The 21,764-nt window shown below is 44.5% G+C and overlaps 2 protein-coding genes across 4 annotated transcripts in view; one reads left to right on the top strand and one right to left on the bottom strand.

The window, feature by feature from the left end:
• The window catches only part of LOC137621627 (cell division cycle-associated protein 7-like), a 42,655-nt gene that overhangs the window by 19,264 nt on the left and 1,627 nt on the right, over positions 1-21,764 (bottom strand). For all 3 annotated transcript variants that reach the window (XM_068352082.1, XM_068352084.1, XM_068352083.1), the window contains exon 2: positions 16,556-16,649. In XM_068352082.1, the coding sequence (XP_068208183.1) occupies positions 16,556-16,627 (72 nt within the window). In that variant the 5' untranslated portion in view covers positions 16,628-16,649. The remainder of the gene's footprint in view (positions 1-16,555; positions 16,650-21,764) is intronic.
• On the top strand, positions 19,138-20,486 carry LOC137621839 (uncharacterized). Its single transcript, XM_068352347.1, has 5 exons — positions 19,138-19,293; positions 19,400-19,619; positions 19,728-19,893; positions 19,999-20,112; positions 20,324-20,486. Exons 1-5 carry the CDS (start codon positions 19,138-19,140, stop codon positions 20,484-20,486), a joined length of 819 nt encoding a protein of 272 aa, XP_068208448.1.

Below are 21,764 nucleotides of genomic sequence, written 5' to 3'. Positions count from 1 at the left end.
TCATTGTCACCGTATTGGACACTTCGATAAATGCTGCATGGATAACAAGAAAAATGGCCATCGAGACAGATCTTCAAGCAACAGTGGTGCCTCTGCAGTCTCCAACAAACAACAAGATTCACGGACCAGCTGTCGTCGCTTAGGATCACCTTCCACCATCTCCAAGACGCCCAAACCTATCTGTGTCCTCTTGTCATCTGGCGATGTTAACTCTCGCATCAAGATGCTACCTGACACAGGTGCCGACGTCACCGTTATCGGACAGCAACACCTAGACACCATGGGTATCTCCAAGAGCTGCTTGCAACCACCTCCGCTGAATGTGACGTTCACAGCGGATGGATCTCCGATGTCACCTGCTCGGGGTATATTGCAAGCGACCCTTACCTTAGGCAAGCGATCATGTCTTGCCAGGATTCAGGTTCACGAAAATGTGGAAGTTCCACTTTTATCCTATGGCCATTGCCAGGAACTGTCCATAATATCTCCAGACTTCCCCAAACCCATTTTAGAAGTCAAGCATGTTAATAGATGCAAGGAGCTGCCCATCTCAGCAACTACATCACCTTCAGCAGCCAAGGAATACTTTCTTCGGGAATTTAAAGATGTGTTGGTCTCGAAAGAAGATTTGAAGACAGCTCCTCTCAAGCCCATGGCTGGTCCTCCCATGAGAATCCACCTAAAGGATGGTGCAGTGCCTTTCGCCATCCACACCCCAAGACAGATTCCGTTTGCTTTCAAGGACCAAGTCAAAGAAGAGCTTGATTCTATGGTGGCCCAAGGGATAATCAAACCAGCTGGTGATGACCCTTCAGTTTGGTGCCACCCTCTTGTCGTCGTCGCCAAGAATGGAACAGGCGTACGTATCACCGTCGATCTAACAAAGCTGAACAGCCAAGTTTCTCGACCAGCCCACCCTTCACCCACACCCTACACGGCTATTCGTAGTGTGGACCGGAAGTCTCGTTTCTTCACCACAGCTGATGCTCTTTACGGGTACTGGCAGATGGAACTGGCTGAAGAAGATCGTCACTTAACCACCTTTATTACGCCATATGGTCGGTTCATACATTGCAGAGGACCGATGGGCTTCGCAGCTACTGGAGATGCCTTCTGCCTGCGAGGTGATATGGCCCTTCAAGGTGTCCAAAACTGTGTTAAGGTGATAGACGACCTCCTTCTCTACGACGAAGACTACGTTACCCACCTTCATCGTATCCACGAAGTGCTCACCAGGTGCCGGAAGTTTGGGATCACACTCAATAAGGACAAATTTGTGGTCGCTGCCCCCTCTGTGAACTTCTGCGGATACACGCTCTCAGGAGACGGCATCTCAGCTGACCACCAGAAAGTCAGTGCGATCAAGGATTTTCCGACCCCTGCGAACCTGACGGACCTCAGATCGTTCATGGGATTGGTCAACCAGTTAGCAGAGTTTACGCCTGACATCTCCGTTGCAGCCCAACCTCTACGCCCCCTGATGAGTCCCAAGAGAACATTTGTCTGGACTTCTGACCATGATGAAGCCTTTCAACGCGTCAAGTTAGCCCTCACCAGTCCACCAGTTCTCGCCCTCTTTGACCCAGACCTACCCGTCGTTCTTCAGACGGACGCTTCACGCCTCAATGGCATTGGATATGCTCTCCTGCAGGACCATGGTAATGGACACCTGCGTCTAGTTCAGTGTGGTTCTCGTTTTCTCGCCGATGCAGAGACACGTTACGCGACCATTGAGCTCGAGATGCTAGCCGTTGTCTGGGCAATGTCAAAGTGTAGGCTATACCTAGCTGGCCTACAGCACTTTACTTTGATGACGGATCACCGACCCCTCATCCCTATTCTGAACAGTTATACACTGGATGCCATCGAGAACTCTCGTCTCCAGCGCCTCAAGGAGAAGATCTCGCCCTACATCTTTACAGCTGTGTGGCGTGCTGGGAAGTTGCTCTGTGTTCCAGACGCATTGTCTCGAGCCCCAGTCAGCCACCCCACACAGGAGGACGAAATCTCAGGTGCTTCTTCTGCTGCTCATCTTCGGACTGTTATAGCCATGAACACCGTTACTCTCTCAGACGAGTCTTCAGCTCAGGATGCCGACCGAATACTTCAGGATCTTCGTGACGCAGCGAGAACAGATCCTTCGTATACGCGTCTACTCAATTGTGTCACATCAGGATTCCCTCGCAACAGATATGACTTGCACAATTCTTTACTCCCATATTGGAAACTACGTGCAGATCTCTACGCCGATGGTGACCTCGTCCTGTATGGAGCAAGAGTTGTAGTTCCTGCCGCCCTTCGTCGCCGCACCTTGTCCCATTTGCATGACAGCCACAGGGGTGTGGAAGCAACCAAGCGCAGAGCAAGGCAGTCAGTTTTCTGGCCCGGTATCGATTCTGACATCGCCAATACAGTCGGAGCTTGTGAGGCATGTCAGACATTGCAGCCATCTCAGCAGCAGGAACCTCTACTGAATGACGACAATCCAACAAGACCTTTTGAGTCAGTTTCAGCTGACTTCTTTGTTGTTGCAGGGAAGTCTTTCTTAGTCGTTGTCGATCGCTTATCAGGATGGCCTGTTGTCGCCCCCTGCAAAGGCGATACTACCGCATCTAACACCATCAGGATCTTCTGCCGCTACTTCCGTGAAGTTGGTGTTCCTCTTCGCCTTAGGACAGATGGAGGGCCACAATTCACCAGCGCAGAGTTCAAGGATTTCATGAAGAGATGGGGAGTTCGACACATGGTAACCTCACCCCACTACCCACAATCGAATGGTCATGCCGAAGCCGCTGTGAAGTCAATTAAGCACCTCATACTGAAAACAGCCCCGTCTGGCAACATCGATAATGAAGATTTTGACCGTGGATTGCTGGAACTCAGGAATACTCCTAACTTTACAGGACGCTCCCCTGCCCAGATCCTGTATGGCTGTCCACTGAGGTCATGTATTCCTGCCCATCCAAATGCATTCTCCAAGGAGTGGCAGGTCAAGACTGAAGACTGTGACCGCCGTGCTGCCGCCCGCTACGAGCAGGTAAAGACCCAGTATGACCAGCATGCCCACTCCCTGCCCAAGTTGAGTGTCGGACAGCAAGTTCGGATTCAAGACCCGACCTCTCATCGTTGGGACAAAGTTGGTATCGTCATGGGCCATGGAAAGTCAAGAGACTATCAAATTCGTCTCCCTAGTGGTCGTGTGTGGTGGCGTAATCGCCGATTTCTTCGTCCAGTGCTACCCACTATTAGTGACCCCTCTCTCCCTGTCCCAGTGGCCCCTTGCCAGGACCCAGAAAGAGAGTCCTTAGTCACCATTCCTCCTGTGAATCCACGTCGTTCACAAAGACTCATAGAAAAGGAGTCCGCTCGAGAATGCACTACGAGCGTGAGGGGGAGGGAGGTGTAGGTACATGAAAAGACACATTTCACATGTACCAGTATTGTCATGATTATTATTATTGTATGTATAATTTACTGCATTATCATGATTACCATTATTGTACGTACTATTAACTGTATTATGTACTTTCAACCATTATTTCAGATGTTGCATATCATTAGATTAATTCCTGTAATGTCATTGATATGATATGGCAACATTGAGTCAGCATTGGCAACACTTATCTGTTGTGTTGCCATGATGCAGTCTGTTCGTCTTCGTCCCCTTAGCTGATAAGTTATCTTTCCTCGTGTCCCACGTATCTTATGTATTTACTCTAATAGACATTGAGAACCTACTTTTTAAGTTGTATCCTTGCCCCACCAATCAAGGTTAAGGAAGTTATCAACACGTACAGTTTGTATAGTTAGGGAAAATACAAATTATCTACGAATTTGTCATTTATTCCGTAACTGGAATACAAACCACGCTGTTTAATAGAGTTGACTCACCCATTAGGAAGGGTGGACGTCCCAGCCAGTTCTGGCTTTTTGGCTTTGCCCGGGGACTCGTTATTTGAGTGTGTAAGTACCCAAGAAATAAAAAGCCCCTGCACCTCGCTAGAACCTTGCTAAGCAAGGACTACGGCCTATGCAAGCTGTGTGTGAAGGTATGAAGAAGTGTGACTTGTCCTAGGAAGTTGTTCTGAAGTTCTTTAGATGGACACTTGTAGACTAGGACTTTCCCAATACCACCTCGTCAGGGTATGGGGACGTAACAGTATTAACTTAATACTAGGAACACAAGGGAGCATGGTTTACCTGCAGTAGTTTGAGGTCAGCTATGCAGAGAACCCAGGATGCTGCTTTCCCCAAGAGAGGGGATGATGAAGAAAAGAATAAGGGCCAGTCAAACCTTTTCATTCATGCAGACTAAAATTGGGTAACAATGCCCTCAACCTTCTGCTACTTATCCAATAAGGAGCTTGAGGTTTTAAACCAGCTATTGTGCAGCCACCACAGGGCCGATAGAGAACGTATCGAGCCTCCTGTGGGTCACGTCTTGCAGGTAGTGGGTTGAGAACGTTGTTTGACGCTTCCACACCCCCGCTTGCAGAACCTGCTTCACAGAGAAATTTCTTTTGAAGGCCAGTGACGTAGCTATGCCCCTGACATCATGTGCTCTAGGGCGACGTGACAGAGGAGGATCTGGATTCATGACCAGATCAATGACCCTATGAATCCATGCAGAGATGGTGTTCTTGGTGACCCTCCTCTTAGTCCTTCCTGTGCTGACGAATAGTACTGGTACATGAGGACGGACAGCAGCTGTTCTTTTGAGGTACTGTATAGCCTCAAACTCCTTACTGGGCATAGTAAGAGATGGTCTGGGTCATCTGTTACAGAGCGGAGACTAGAAATCCAGAAGGAGTCGAATCGAGGATCCGCTACTCCAGGATTCTGAGTCTTAGCAATAAACTCAGGGACGAAGCTAAACGTTACCTCCCCCCATCCCCTTGAATGGGCGATCTCATACGAGAGACCATGAAGTTCGCTGACTCGCTTGGCCGAAGCCAAAGCTAGAAGGAACACCATCTTCCAGGTTAGATGGCGATCTGATGCCTGGCGTAATGGTTCATAGGGAGGTCTCTTAAGAGACCTGAGAACTCGAACCACGTTCCATGGGGGAGGTCTCACTTCCGACTGAGGGCAGGTAAGTTCATAACTACGTATGAGTAGAGAAAGTTCTAGCGATAAAAAAATGTCCATTCCTTTCAGCCTGAAGGCTAGACTTAAGGCTGAGCGATAGCCTTTCACTGCCAAGACTGAAAGGCGCATTTATTCACGCAAATACACGAGGAACTCCGCTATTGTTGGAATAGTGGCATCGAGTGGAGAGATACCCCTTCCACGACACCAATCACAGAAGACTTTCCACTTTGCCTGCTAGACTGCTGCAGATGACTTTCGCAGGTGTCCAGACATCCTGACAGCAACTTGTTGCGAAAATCCTCTCTCAGAGAGGAGATGCTGGATAGTCTCCAGGCGTGAAGTCGTAGTGAAGCTACGTCTTTGTGGAAGATGTTGGCATGTGGTTGCTTGAGAAGATTGTGTCGTGGAGGGAGCTCTCTTGGTAGCTCCGTTAGGAGTTGCAGAAGGTTCGGGAACCATTCCGCATGATGTCATAGCGGAGCTATGAGGGTCATTGAAAGATTGACCGATGTTCTGGTTTTGTTGAGCACCTTCCTCATCAGACACAACGGGGGAAAGGCGTAAACGTCTATGTTGTCCCACCGTTGTTGGAAAGCATCTTGCCAGAGAGCCTTGGGGTCTGGGACTGGGGAGCAGTACAGCGGAAGCCTGAAGTTCAGGGCCGTTGCGAAAAGATCCACAGTCGGAGAACCCCACAAAGTCAGAACTTTGTTGGCTACTAGATGATCCAAAGACCACTCGGTACTCAGTGAGACGCTCTGCTCAGATTGTCGGCGAGCACATTCCTTTTGCCTGGAAAGAAGCGTGCCGATAGTGGTATCGCGTGGATTTCGGCCCATCTCAGTATCTCTACTGCTAGATGGGATAGCTGCTGCGAAAAAGTACCTCCTTGTTTGTTGATGTAAGCCACTACTGTGGTGTTGTCGCTCATCACCACCACAAGGTGACCCGCCAGGTATTGTTGGAACTGTTGAAGGGCCAGGGAGACAGCCTTCATCTCTAGGAGATCTATATGGAGATACTTTTCTGACTCTGACCACAGGCCTGAGGTCCTGTGGTGCAGTACGTGGGGCCCCCACCCTTCCTTTGAAGCGTCCGAAAACAGCATCAAATCCGGGGGGAGGACAAGAAGATCCACTCCTTTTCGTAGGTTCTCCTCTGCCACCCCCCACTGGAGGTCCGTCAGTTCCGCAGATCCCCTAGGGATCAGGAAGTCCGGGGAATCGTAGCCTTGATTCCACCGGGACTTGAGTACCCACTGGAGGGATCTCATCCCGAGGCAACCGTTGGGAACTAGTCGAGCCAACGATGAAAGGTGACCGAGGAGACGTAACCACGATTGGGCTGGAAGTTCCTATCGTCTGAGAAAAGGACTTGCGACCTTTCTCAGTCTTGCTATCCTCTCGTGATGGGAAGGCTTTGTGGAGATTGGTGTTTATAACCATGCCTAGAGATACCAGTCTTGAGTGGGAAGCAGTGAGGACTTCTCGAGATTTACCAAGATCCCCAGATCCTGGCAAAGTCTCAGAAGTTCGTCCCGGTGTTGAAGAAGGGATGACACCGAGTCTGCTAGGATTAACCAGTCATCCAGATAACGGAGGAGACGGACGCCAATCCTGTGTGCCCATGAAGATATTAGGGTGAACACTGGTGAAAACCTGTGGTGCTGTGGAGAGACCGAAGCACACCTTGAACTGGTACTTTTTGTTGTCTAGGCTGAATCTTAAGTACTTCCTTGAAGACGGATGGACTGGGATCTGGAAGTACGCGTCCTTCAGATCCAGTGTACACATGAAGTCTTGCGGTCTCACTGCTAGTCTGACCGTGTCTGCCGTCTCCATGCTGAACGGAGTTTGTTTGACAAACTTGTTCAGACCTGAGAGGTCGATGACTGGTCTCCAGCCTACAGACGCCTTCTTTACAAGAAAGAGTCGACTGAAGAAGCCTGGAGACTCGTCGAGGACCTCTTGGAGAGCGCCCTTCTTCAACAGGGTCTGGACTTCTACCCGAAGGGCCTGCCCCCTTGCCGATCCCATGGCAAGGGAGCTCAATGACACTGGATTCGTCGTCAGGGGAGGCAGAGATGTTGTGAACGGGACGCGATATCCTTGACTGATTACGGAAATCGTCCAGGAATCGGCCCGGAGTTGCTGCCACCTGTCTGAGCAACTTTGTAAGCATCCCCCCCACTGGTGGACATGCAGGGGGACAGCCAATCCTAGCGTTTGCGGCCTCGACTGCTCCCTCTAGGATTCTTACCTCCCCTGGAGGACTTTTTGCCTTTCCTATCCTTGACAGGAAAGGGCTTAGACACCATTATCTTCGCTGCTGTCGTTGATTTTGTGCTCTTGGTTGGACGGGACTGCTGGGGTGCTGGAGGCTTATAGGGCTTGGATGTCAAAGCCCTATGAAGGAGGGAGTCTTGGTGAGACTTCCTCCACCTTTCAGAGGCCTGTTCCATATCCTTAGGCTCAAACAGGATGGATCCTTCAAAGGAAGAATGTCTGAGCCTATTGATATTGATCTCCGTGCTAGGGACCTTCTGATGGAATCTCTCAGCCACCACATCCCGACGTTTCAGGACGGTGTTTGCCCACAAGTTTGAGACTTGGTGGGCCAGAAACTCGATTGTGCGAGTGCCTCAGAGTAGGAACATCTCCATAGCTTTCCTGGTACGTTCTTTGGAGAAATCCTCAGAGCGTATCAGGATACCTAAGGTCCCTAACCAGATGTCCAGCCACGAAGTGGCTTGCATAGCACACTTCGCAACCTTCTCCTGGTTAAGAATCTCGGTTGCCGAGAACGAGACCTGCCGGTTGGAGTGTCTCTCAAGAGGGACTCCCCTGGTAAGCTCTTCCAACGAGTGGTGGAGAGGAAGAGCTAAACAAGGCTCCACCAAGATCTCAAAGTACCTCCTCTGCTATACGCGAGGAGGTAGAAGGAGCTTGTTGGCGGCACTGGACCGGTTGAAGGAGGACATCTCGGAGAGCTGTACAGCGATCTTGTCTCTGGTACTCTTAACCCCTTGAGACCAGAGCAGAGCTGCACTGGTCTTAGAGCGTTTCTGAGTACCGAATACACGGTCCAAGAAGGTGTCCTTGGCCTCTCGAGGAGGGATTTCTGGATTGGAAAACCCATTGTGAGCCCTCATTAGTCAGAACTTGCCAAAACGCATGTTCTGAATCTTGCTGTTCTCCTCCTGACATCGGACTTGCAGCGAAGTCTCCTGTCCCCAAAGGCTCTTCTTGGGGAGAGTCGCGGATGTTCTCCGAGTGGTTAGTTAGCTCCGTCCTTGGTCTTGTAGAGGACTTTGGTAAAGTCTTAGAGCCCTTCGATTCCTTCCTGGGAAGGATGTAGGACTCTAACATCGAAGATGGTAAGTTCCTTCCACCCCCCACTTGAGAAGACCTCTCAGCGCGAGGAGAGGTTTCCCTCATTGGTGCAATGGGGGAAAATCTCACCTCACGTGATTCCCCTGATGACGGGAATTCCTCGTCTGACAGGGAAGGAGAGATCTGGGAGAGTGAAGGAACCTGCCTCGAAGAATTGCTTGGAGTCAACTTAGCCCTTGGAGAAGTTACCGCGTCCGGAACTCCCCTTTTTCTCTTCAAAGGGGTAGAGACAGCCAAGGATCTGTGAGCTAATTCAGAGAAAATCGCCTTGAACGCCTGTGTAACTGCTCTGATTAGTGCACCGAACCAAGGCTGTTGGCTGACAGACGCGCTGTCAGACACCCCCTTTGAAGGGCCAGGGATAGAAGTATCCCTGGGAGGTGTTCCTATAGGTAGGTTCGCCTGGAAAGATTTAGGGATCCTGAACCCTTCTGGATGTTTCCCTTCCGTCACAATACGCGCTGTTATGCGTTTGCGGGGAGGGGAATGAGGCGATGGCGACCTTGCCGTGCGTTGTTCAGTAGTCTCGCGCGCGGGAGGATATTAACTCTCAGCGCGGGGGTGCGTAATGGTGCTCGCACGATGGAGAATACCAGGAATCATGGGCGACTGATGGCGCATAGGAGCGCGCGCGGGAGACTGTAGGTTCACAGGCGAGCGCACGGGAGACTGTAGGTGCACAGGCGAGCGCGCGGGAGAATATTCGGGTCAGAGTTCGCGCGCCCCTGAAGAAGCCGTAGGGCGAGTGCGCGCAGGAGAGATACCCCTGGCGCGCAGTTGAAGCCTGTGCTGCTCGTGGGCGCGCGTCAGAATGGTGGGGCACAACTGCAGGAGAGGATGGTCGAGGACGCGCGGGGCGCGCCTATCCCCATGGATGCGTGCAGGTGACAGCGTGTATCGGCGCGATGGCGAGTGCTGGAGAAAGCTGAAGCGTAGGTGAGTGTTGGCGCGTTGGCGAGCGCTGGTGCGTGGGAGAAGTCAAGATAGACTTCCCAACAGCGCCCAAATCAGAAGATCGTGGGCGCGCAGGAGAGATGGCTGCTGGGCGTGGGCGCTGGCGCGCAGGTGAGGGTTGGCGCGTAGCTGGGCGCGTATGCTCAGCATAGCGCATGAGGGAAGTATGCGCGCGTTGGCGCACACGCCCTTGATGCCCTGTATTAGGGTTAGATGACGAGGCCTGACGAGCGTGGAGGTCAGGTTTCGTTGACGCGTAGCGCGCATTAGCATTCAGGAACGGCGACGGCAGGTCTGTCGGGTGGAAGGTCGACGTGTCCTTTGAAAGGACGACTTTCCACCGAAGGGGATCTCGAACGATCCGCAGAGAGGTCCAGGACCAAAGCAGGAACAGTTGGTGATCGATGACGAGGCTCCTCTGCGGGGGACTGCAATGAAGATGTAGAACCAAAGAGGCGCCTCCTTACCGCAGGTGAAGGAAGGAGAGTCTTGCGACGAATACGCCCTCTGGGGGCCGTGGGATCAGCAACCTGACCTTCTGCAGTCCTCCGAAGAGGAGTCTCTGTAAGTGAACTCCCCCGAGGGAGAGAAACACTAGCAGGAGAGACTGTTGGACTTAGTTTCTCCCTTGTTGGTTGAACAAGAACGGGAGAAACTAAGCCATCAGCTACTGTAGGGTTTGAAGAGGCAGAGGTAATGGGAGATACCGCATTGGATACCTCTGACACCACAACGTCGACAATCGATAGAGGATCAACCTCTGCCGGAGGCGGCGATTGCTTGACAGCGGCACCCAATCGGATGTAGTCAAGTAAGACTTCCTTGGAGGGCGAACCCTCCAAAGCTAAAAAAGATGGATTAGTGATACATCCTCCCCCAGGGGGAGGGGTGGAGCAGCTTCGCTAGGGGAAGCAACGCCATCTCTCAAACCCCGAGCTTGGAAAAGAGTACAACGGTCTATGCTACCACTCGACGGTCTCTCGAAAGAGACTGACCGAGTGGGAGCTTCGGAGGAGGTTTGAGCAACGGAAGAAGAGGCCTTGGGTTTTTCTCCTTTCAAAGAAATCTTCCAAGGAGAAATATCCCGTCTGGACTTCTTCTTCCGTCGCCGCGAAAACCTCTCCCACTGGGAGGTAGACCCCTCCCTACACTTATTATTGCTATTACAACATTGACCTCTACAGTAAGGGTAAAGGGTGTGAGGGTCCGTCTCGACCGCCGGCATGAATGTTCCACAGGAGCGGTCAGATGCGCATAATAGCAGAAGCCAACTTCACAGACAACTGTCAAAAAGAGAAAGAAAAAAAGCATTAATGGCTGCCAATGAGCGGCGAGGATGACAGCGGACACGTCCGACTACCATCCGAGCCGAGAGCAAAGCAAGTTCAAGCACAGGTTTAAAGGTCGCTCATGAATGGCAGAGGCAAGGGACAGTGACATTGCCCTAGAGACTGACCATATTACATATGATCAGCGCCCAAGCCTCCTCTCCATCCAAGCTAGGACCAGGGAAGGCCAGGCAGTGGCTGCTGATGACTAAGCGGATACTCTCTCCCAAACCCCTCAACCTTAGCTCACAAGGATGGTAAGGTTGCAGACACTAATGGCACTAACGAGTCTGAGCGGGACTCGAACCCCCGACTGGCAAACACCAGGCAGAGACGTTACCAATCAGGCCACCGCAACCCTCCCCTACCCCTGCTAACTAGCGGTGTGGGTAGTGAACCCTCGTTAAATTTTAATGGCTCGTCATTTCAGCTACGCCAAAAGTAATACCCCTATCAAATAGCGAGGTTTGTATTCCAGTTACGGAACAAACAACTCGGTAGATTACACAACGGAATGAAAACAACTCGGTAGATCACACAACGGAATGAAAAAAACTCGGTAGATCACACAATGGAATGAAAACAACTCAGTAGATCACACAACGGAATGAAAACAACTCGGTAGATCACACAACGGAATGAAAACAACTCAGTAGATCACACAACGGAATGAAAACAACTCAGTAGATCACACAACGGAATGAAAACAACTCGGTAGATCACACAACGGAATGACAAAAACTCAGTAGATCACACAGCGGAATGAAAACAGCTCGGTAGATCACACAACGGAATGAAAACAACTCGGTAGATCACACAACGGAATGAAAACAACTCGGTAGATCACACAACGGAATGACAAAAACTCAGTAGATCACACAACGGAATGAAAAAAACTCAGTAGATCACACAACGGAATGAAAACAACTCGGTAGATCACACAACGGAATGACAAAAACTCAGTAGATCACACTACGGAATGAAAAAAACTCAGTAGATCACACAACGGAATGAAAACAGCTCGGTAGATCACACAACGGAATGAAAACAGCTCGGTAGATCACACAACGGAATGAAAACAACTCGGTAGATCACACAACGGAATGAAAACAACTCGGTAGATCACACAACGGAATGAAAACAACTCGGTAGATCACACAACGGACTAAGTTGCAGTGCAAGGTTGCGCTGGTAGGACTGCTAGTAGGATGATCAGGAACTGATGAGCAAAGTGATCCTCCGAAGAGGTGTCTCTATGAGTGGCCTCTCTCGCGAACGAGAGAGGTGAACACTTCGTAGAAAAGAATTGATGACGCCCATGAGGGCCGGTGGATCAGTAAGCTGACCTTCCATAGTAGCGATCCTCCGAAGAGGAGTCTCTATGAATGGCCTCTCCCGCAAACGAGAGGCGAACACTTCGTAGAAGAGACTTGCCTAAGACTGTGCTCCACCCCTGAAGGAAGAGAGACTCAGCAAGGGGGAAGAGAAGTCTGGGCGAAGGCAGCAACAGCAGTCGGAGACGATGAATTTATTAAGATGTGGGAAGTTCTCCCTCGGAAGGGAGAAACAACCTCACACCTGAGGAGGAAACTTTCCCTCGGAAGGGAAGTTTGTCCAACCCTTGGAGGTGAACCTCCCGGTTAGCGTTCTAAGTTGATCTGAAGTGCTGGTCATGTTGTCACAGGAGTACTTCTAAAAGAAGGGATGACGCCCATGACGACGTCCTCTGAGGGACAGCAGTGACAGAAGATTCCCCAAGCATGAACAGAACAGCTCTGCTTCGTTGGCACTCTTAGTCGAACGAAGAAAAAGAACTGGGATAAAATAAAATTAATTATTTAACAGAAAATTCCCTAGGGAGGAGCTCTGAAGAGGAACCCCAAGGGAACAACATAAAAATAAGTATTGCGCCCTTCCTTCCCCAGTCAACATCCACGGGAGAAGGGGGGAGCAGAGTAACTGTAATAAAAACAGAATTACAATTATTCAAATTAGCTAAGAATATTCACTAATAGTGAGAACCGCTGATCCTCCAAAGGGAAGTGTTCCCCACGGAGAAAACCTGTAAAGTTAAAATTACAATTATAATTTCACTTAAAATAATTGAGACAAACAATCGGAAGCGCGACCTACCCCGCAAACGGGAAAGGAGCTCTTCCCAATAGTACACTGTTGTTGAAAGGTGAACAACCTTGAGAAGAGAAAGACCGTAGTCAATCTTTGAGAGGCCACATACCCTTCACTCAGTAATCCGTTTCCCGTAGGAAAAGGGAATAGGCGAAGACAATAGTTGAATGAAGAGGGTCCAGGAGATGACTATTCCCCAGCGGCAGCCGAGTCAACGGTTATATGCCAACTAGAAGACCGATGGACCAGAGAGGGAGAGGTCGTTCCCCACGAAGTGGAACTGTGCTGGCCTTGTTCCGGTGCTAATGTACGCAAGTGTCGTCGTATATGTATCACACGCACAGCACAAACACTGAAAAGGAAACTTATCGCATTTCTATACACATATACATAAACATTAAAAATGTTTTCATATATATACATGTACAGTAGGGTCCCGAATTACACGTGTTCTAATTACGCGATTCCTCAATTACGCGATCGATAGTTTTTAAAAATTAATTTTCCTGTATTTGCGAGGAGCATTCTAAATCCGCGAGTCAAGCACCGCGAAGCGTAGGTAATCTATTGTTTTCTTAATTGTATTAGGGGGGGGTGATGGTTCCCGATGTCTGAGAAGGGGGGGGGGGAGAATGTGAGAGAATGATTTCTGTTCAAACATTTTAAGACTAGTTTTGGATGAAAAATGTTAAGGTTTGCCCATCTGTTGTGTGAACTTGTCGCTAGGCCTAGCCTAACTGTCCAACACCTATATGTATAATATTCCATATTTGTAATAATTAATTTTTATACTTACGTTGTGATTATGGTGAAAAATCCTTATTCATTAAACTTTAAATTAAAAACCATCAAAATAAAGACTATTTTATATCATGCTACTGCCAAACATGTCACCACAACCAAACCATTACTTTGTTTAGTACGTTCCATCGCCGATCATAACGAACTCGCTAACCAATTTTAACATCTGTCTATAGGTTAACTTTTGCGGCAAAAGATATCTTACCAGGTACTATGTAATAATAATGTTATAATTAATGTTTTATTTATCCTTAGAAAATCAAAATATATGAAATATGAGCAATTTTGTTTCGTGTTGTTTTTTTTTTTTTTCCTAAAAAACACCTTCTTAAAAGGAAAACGTTTTTTTTTTTTTACGTTTCATCGTCGATCATAAACGCATTTACTCCTGAAAGTGATATTGAAGAGCTTTTACTAAAGATGTTATTATAAATAAAGATTATAAATAGGTGGTAAAATATCTATAATTAAAGTGTAGCAGCATCAAGAAATGTTGGGGTTCGCCCTTTACATAAGAATGTACTGTACATTGGATTAGACAGAACGTAGAAAAAATCAATTAGGGAAAAATCGGTATTCGATATCCTCTTCATCAGCATCGTCATTCGTCAATCGGGCTTTTTATTTTTTTTATTCTCAGTCGCTAACTAGTTATCGCACTGCCAAGATCTGCACACATTCCGATAATTCACATTTGAAGGTTTTCTGGGAGAGGATGGATAGAGAAAATACCGAACTATATAAAATGTTTTTTTAACCTGTTAAGCGTCACCCACGTGATAAACCGTTCACCACGATCTACTCGGTACCGCCTTCAACTGTATATTCCGTTCATGACTTTAATTGCCTTTTACAAGCCGTCAGTCTCGTGATGTTACTTTACTCGTATAGTAAGTATAGGATCACCACTTGGCAACACTCTCAGCATATGGGGACTGTGAATAGAAACTTATATGATGTCTGGCAACTATTTTTCTGAAGGTAGCTTGATGTTACAAAACTCTGGTTTGAACTGGTTTCCTATCAGTGCGCTCGGGCGTTCATGCATAAGTGGTTATTTGTTGTTCCTTTTGTAATGAAAGGTCTAAAGAGGAAGGTTATTTCTTTAGATGAAATAAATGATATTCTTGTTGTGGAATTTGATAATGATAACCTATTTGATAATGAGAGCACTAGTTCTGAATCCTCCAGTGATGAGTATATTGAAGAAACAAAGTTTTCTTTCGATGTCGAAAGCGAAAATGACTTCTCATTACCGAATGACTGGACAACGAAATTTCACAAAACTATAAAGGGAAAGGAAACGCCGAGAGAGAGAGAGAGAGAGAGAGAGAGAGAGAGAGAGAGAGAGAGAGAGAGAGAGAGAGAGAGAGAGATAAATAATGTACAAATGTATGACGAACATATTTGAAAACTATACAGGAAACGATATGAAGAGAGAGAGAGAGAGAGAGAGAGAGAGAGAGAGAGAGAGAGAGAGAGAGAGAGAGAGAGAGAGAGAGACCTATCCCTTTCCTTTTGTTGCTTATCCAGGGGTAAGATTTACGATTGAAGATAAAAAGAACCCATTAGAATATTCAGTATTATGTAGCCATTTGAAATTAAATAATAGTAGTATTAATTGTTTTTTTTACTCAACCATTTAATTAATATCCCTACTTTTAACTATAATTACGAATTATAAGCATAAAGAAATTATATTAACTTTGAAAAATTATCATTGGTGAAATGACCGCTCAGGGCAAAAAAAGCGTGATTATCGTACAGCAGCCTAGTGCACACTTGCGCCTAGTGGCCGTGTTTACGTGTGGGAGTGTCATCATGGATATACAGTACTATACTGTAATTTTTAACTATTGCTAGATACGTACTGTATCAAACCTTGAAAACCCTTTTTTGTTTTTTGTATCTATAGGAAATAATTCTACATCATTCGGAAAATACTGAAAACAGTAAGCTATGCATAGTCCAGTAGTAAATACTACAGTCATAGAAAATTATCAAAACTTTAACAACTTTTTATTGTTTTATTTATCCATAAAAGAAATTTTGTACAGTATTTTATAAAAAAAATTCTATAAGAAGGATTTCTTACAGTATTGTTAAGATAAAAGCTACAGTATATATATATATATATATATATATATATATATATATATATATATATATATATATGTGTGTGTTTTATATATATATATAATATATACATACATACATACACACACACAGTGTATATACAGTATATATATAGCTAGAAAGCTAGAAATGGAGTGAAAAAAAAATTGACGGGTAGGTTGCTGTTTGCCGCCATGATGTGTTTCGAAATATACGAATTTCCAATTACACGAGGCCTTTCATCGACCAAATTCTCGCATAATTCGGGACCCTACTGTATAAGAAAAAGTAAGATAAAAGAAAAAAATTAATGGCAGTCCAGAATAGGCGAGGAGGAAGAGCAGAAACAATCGCTCTCCATGCGAGCCAAAAGTAAAGTGACTAAATCACAGGTGTAAGAACGGGAGTGGTAGCAAGCTACCCCCCTACCCCCGCTAACTAGCGGTGTCGGTAGTTAACCCTCGCTAAATTTTAATGGCTCGTCATTTCAGCTCCGCCGAAAGTATAACCCCTAATAAATAGCGTGGTTTGTATTCCAGTTACAGAACAAAATAATAATAATAACGATAACAGTTCTGATGCCATTACCAAGTAATGTCTTCTGTCTTACCAGGAACACTAAATTAAATACTGCATGCAGAAAAACTTGCCACGTGTTGACCTCTTATACAGCGTGTGCCAAGACAATACACAAGCTCTTGTTACACAATGTTACATAAGAGAAACAAAGTAAAGAGAAGTACTTACCAACTGCTGTCTCTCCTTAATATTTTTCTCCCGGAGCAATTCATAATCGCTCAAGTCCTTTGCCCGCAACATCGTGCAATTCTGTTTGTCGGGTCTGGAAAAAGAAACTAATATTATTTTTTGACACTTATTAATAAATGCATTAAATATGTGCAACTATTTTCCCTTAAAAATTAATGATACTGTACTGTACAGACAGTATTTTGTATTTCCATTACCTCAACATACTCTATTTGAAAAAGCTTTTTAGATGAAAACAGTATCGGCATGAAGAAACCCATTAAATATTTAATTTGGCCGAGTGAAAGTGTTGTTAATAAAAGATGATTTACCTGGCAAAGTCAAGCTCGACTCTTAAACACCTGACCCACGATAAAACTTGGGTATAAAAAATAGTATAAAAAATATCTATATTAAAGATAAAGAAAAAAAAAAACTAGTAAATTCATGGGATAAAAATTCATAGCCATATCGTTCTGAGTCTTTGCTTTAGAAATGCAGTGTACTTTTACATCTAAATTCTACTGGATGTCAAATTTCAATCTCTCGACAGCATGATTCATTAAACCAACCACTACCTTAATAATGGGCGTACATAAAATTAAAAGTCCAGAACGCAAATACGTATATTTAACATTTGACAATCTAATAATATAATTCAAAAGCTCAAAGAAGGCCCACTGCTATAGTCTTTCATTAAATTGTCCTATTTTTTGAGGATTTTATTCAAGCTGCGACCTCTAACATACCATAAAGGCTTTTAGGCCGCTCATAAATGGCAAAGGCAAGGGACAGTGACATTACCCTATCAAGCAGGACAATGCCCTAGAGATTGACCATATATACGCTTACGGGTTATTTCGCCCCACTTTTCCCTAGATTATTTCAAGTCAGTTCCCCCCATTTTGTAAGTTAGTTCGCCCCATTCCGGAAAATCGGGGAAAAATCGGACAAGTCAGCTCACCCCATTTTGAAAAATAACTGAAGTTAGGTCGCCCTACTTTCATTTTGCAATTCATGTCGAATTATGAATTAGCATCTTATGAATTATCTTTTTCTTAGGAGTGTCTTTACAGAATTTCATCTATGATCATTTGTTCCACTTAATTATTCCGATTATTTGAATTAATCACGATTTCAAGATATGACTTATGTTTGTTTATTAGTATTGTTTTTTTTTTATTGAAAGATGATGTCACTCGTTATTCAATCATATGAAACATATTGTAACATTTTGTAAATAAAGAATATGAAGTGTATAAATTGATTTTATTTACTTCCTTCCATTTTATTGAGAAAAAGAATATTACCTGAGGATTTGTGCCCACCTTTACGGTGGCGATTACATTACAGAAAATTTAAGAGAAGAAGGTAAGAGGAGGATTAAGGAAAATGACATGTAAAAGACTAAATTGTAATTTTTTTTTAAATGGGGATTAGGTAGTAACTTCGAGAGAAAGGTAAGAGGGTAGGATTATGATGGAAATGGTAAAGAAAAAGGGGCCAAAAATCGAAATGGAAATTAGAAATAGTGATGGTTGTCCAATACAAGAAATTATTCCAAAGAAAGACCATGGAGTATCCATGTTCTTCTTGTGGCCGTGAAGTGAGGGCACAGCAGCAAGCCTTCCTTTGTGATGAGTGCGACCTTTGGTGCCACAGAACCTGCGGCACCAACATCACACAAAAAGAATATAGGGCAATCACAAAAAATATCAAACAAGGTCACGATTTTGATTGGATTTGCCCTTCTTGCCAATCTAAGGTTAGTACGATATTTTATTTGCAAGTATGAAATATTTCTGAAAATGTCAAGGACCGGGCATAGCCCAGCCCTTTAGCTTAGTACTTGAATAAAATAAATGTGCTTATTTAATCATAAAATCCCTTTCCTTTTTTTTACATAAAATAATTTTTTTCAGCTTGTGGCCGTTGGTGTGGAACCTATCTATGTGTTGACTTTAGAAGAGGAAGAAAGAGACGAATTTGAAGAGGAGTTGGAAGGAGCCGTTGGTTGTGAAACTATTGAAGTGCTGCCTATTGAAGAATATGATGAGGAGTTGGAAGGAGCCGTTGGTTGGGAAACTATTGAAGTGCTGCCTATTGAAGAATATGAAGAGGAAGAAGATATAGTTATATTTGGTGGCGAGGTTAGTATTATTTATGTTAATGCTGCTATAAAGTGTTTTCATCTTGATGCATAATTTTTTTATAATAATTTTTTTTTATTTTTTTTATTTATTTTTTTTTTTTGTTGTTTTTTTTCAGGTTGTGGATGACGAAGATGAAGTTCAGAATGAAGCCGAGTGCTCTGAAATTGTTTTGCCCCCCTTAGAAGTCCCCATTAATGTCCAAGAAATTTCTATCGATGATGGCATCCCACAATCAGAAGTGCCGCCAGAAGAAATCATCTACAAAAAAACAAATACTGGGCGAGATGGAGCTCTGCAAGTAGTGGACTCTCATGGGTATATAGAGTCATAATATGCTTATTTTTATGATATATTTATATATTATGATATATATATATATATATATATATATATATATATATATATATATATATATATATATTTTAATAGATGGATGATTTGGTTATCCAAGATGAACACATGCCAGCTATCCTTCATTCTACTGATTTTTGGATTAATGGCAGGCGGCACATCATGTTGTATAGCGACAACCAGCTACACTTGCTGCAAAATGCTCGTGTATGGTATGTCGACGGTACGTATAAGGTAAGTTGCGAAAAAAATTTTGAGTTTGCTAAAATGGATAAAAATATATATAAAAATACAAAAATTTAAGCCAATGTTAATCTTGTAATTTTTCTTTTTTTTTTAGCTGGTTCGTGAACCTTTTAAACAACTCTACTCAATTCATGCATATGTCCGCTCGGGGGAGTGTGTTAAGCAAGTGCCTCTTTTATTTTGTGTGATGTCAGGCAGCAGGACAGTAGACTACAGGGCTCTTATTCAATCTATACGTGAAGAAGTCCAAGAACTCAAAGTTGAAGAGGTCATGGCTGATTTTGAAAAGACTGTCTGGTCTGCTTTCCGCAAAGGTAATTAAAGTTTCATTGCATGTGGCAAATCGTTTTATGCTGCACTATTATATTACTATAAATGATATTATATTGTACTAATATATCATTATTATTATTTCCCACTAGAGCTGCCTGACATTACCATGAAAGGCTGCTGTTTCCATTACACCCAAGCTATATGGAGAAAGGCACAGGCAGTAGGAATGCAAAAGCTATATAAGGATGATAGGGCCACTCGAAGTTTCGTCCAAAAACTTATGGCACTGCCACTGTTACCGGCTGAACACATTGTGTAAGTCATATTACATTGCATATTTATTCATAAATTCATCCATTTATAATATATCTACTATGCATTTATGCAATTATCTAACTAATTTCTTGTTTTCCTTAACAGACCAATTTTCGAGCACCTGCTAGAAAATTCGACAACAACAGCACCCATGAAGGAATTGGCTTCATATGTAAAGAAAAACTGGATAGAGAGCTCTGTTTGGCCCCCCGAGACTTGGTAAATATATTTTCATTGAATTAGTTTTATTTCTGAGGAATGTTTGCTGAGATAGTGATTCTAGATATAAGGTTCAAATTTATGATTTTTAAAATCATGATTGTGTTATAGAGATATTTACTTTAATTCAAGCGAAACACCCAAATGTCTACCGACCTGTTTTCTCTCTTAGTTATTTCAATGTTTTTTTTTCTTTCATAATCAATTACAGGTCAGTGTTTTACCGTCCAGTTAGGACGAATAATACAGTGGAAGGATGGCATGGTCGCTTGAACAGACGGGTAAACCAAAGTGGGTTGCATCTCTATAGATTGTTTGAGGTTCTTGGGGATGAAGCAAAAAATGTCGACTCCAGTCTCTCCCTATTGCGATAGGGGAGGATTATGCGATGCCAACGCAACCAGTATAAGTAAGTTATTTTTTATAAGTTATTTTTCAAATTCAAATATATTCATAGATTTTTTTCTTATTCGTTGCAACAAGCATAAATGAAAAATCAGAAATAATTACTTTTTTTCTTCAAATTTCAGGAATGTCCATCGTAAGCTGTTCGCGGCCTGGGATGAATACGTACGTCACCAGGACTATACTTTGACCCAGAGACTCTCTCTCCTCCGTAGGGTGATGGGGCTCTACACTCCTATGGAGATGTGATGTGATTTTTTTTATTATAGGCCTATTTTGCTATTTTAATTTGTCGAAATAAATTTACTCAAATCCTTTATTGTTTCAAGTAGCCCTTTTTCTAAGTTAAAAATGTCACCATATGATATCTAAGGTAATTTCTATGATGGGCTATCTACAAACAGTGTTAAAAAGTAAACATCACGGCCACACAGGAGCAGGTTGTAAGCAAGTGTTCAAAAAATTTGAATAGTTAGATCGCCCCATATTACCATGAAATGTTAAGTTCATTCGCCCCATATTGAAAAAAAAAAGCGTAAGTTAGTTCGCCCCAGTTTGATTTTGGAAAAAGTTAGTTCCCCCTAGTGGGGCGAAATTGAAATGGTGCGAAATAACTTGACACCATATATACATATGATCAGTACGCAAGCCCCCTCTCCACCCAAGCTAGGACCAAAGAGAGCCAGGTAATGGCTGCTCACGACTCAGCAGGTTGAACTATAAGCTCCACCAAACCCGTCATCCTTAGCCCACAAGGATGGTGAAGTTGTAGCGACCAAAGGAACTAACAAGTTTGAGCGAATTGAAACCCAGTCTAGTGTTCACCAGTCAGGGCTGTTACCTCATCGGCCAAACCCTAAAAAAATTATTGGAGCCTTTGTATATCAGTGGCCAGTTCCTTTTGCGTGCATATTAAAAGGACACTGCTTAACCTAAACGTCCCCCCTAACCTAACCTACAAGCCGTGTCCTTACCTAGTTACCAAATGGGAGGGGGGCCTAAAGTCCCCGTGAGACCACCCTTACACTGCCGTATTCTTAGTCTGTCATCGTACATACAGGTGGCTGCTATCATACATACGCCCGAAAATGTTAAATTGGGGACCTAAAGTGGGAACCATGTAGTTAATTTACTCAATTCCATGAAGGAGTTTAACGACACACCTTCCAGAGATGCGTTAAGTTACAATGAGTAACAGCATAGCACCTTGATCAAGTTTAAATTAGTGGGAGGCGCGAGACTGCGAA

The sequence above is a fragment of the Palaemon carinicauda genome, chromosome 28, assembly GCF_036898095.1.
Source record: "Palaemon carinicauda isolate YSFRI2023 chromosome 28, ASM3689809v2, whole genome shotgun sequence".
Taxonomy (NCBI): Eukaryota; Metazoa; Arthropoda; class Malacostraca; order Decapoda; family Palaemonidae; genus Palaemon; species Palaemon carinicauda.
The sequence above is the reverse complement of the archived record's forward strand: the minus strand, read 5'-3'. Positions and strand labels throughout refer to the sequence as shown.

Coding starts and splice junctions, on each gene's coding strand:
- LOC137621839 (XM_068352347.1), top strand. CDS start 19,138: ATGGATGATTTGGTTATCCAAGATGAACACATGCCAGCTATCCTTCAT. Junction 19,294..19,399: donor ATGTCGACGGTACGTATAAG/GTAAGTTGCGAA, acceptor TTTTTTTTTTAG/CTGGTTCGTGAACCTTTTAA. Junction 19,894..19,998: donor TTACCGGCTGAACACATTGT/GTAAGTCATATT, acceptor TTTCCTTAACAG/ACCAATTTTCGAGCACCTGC.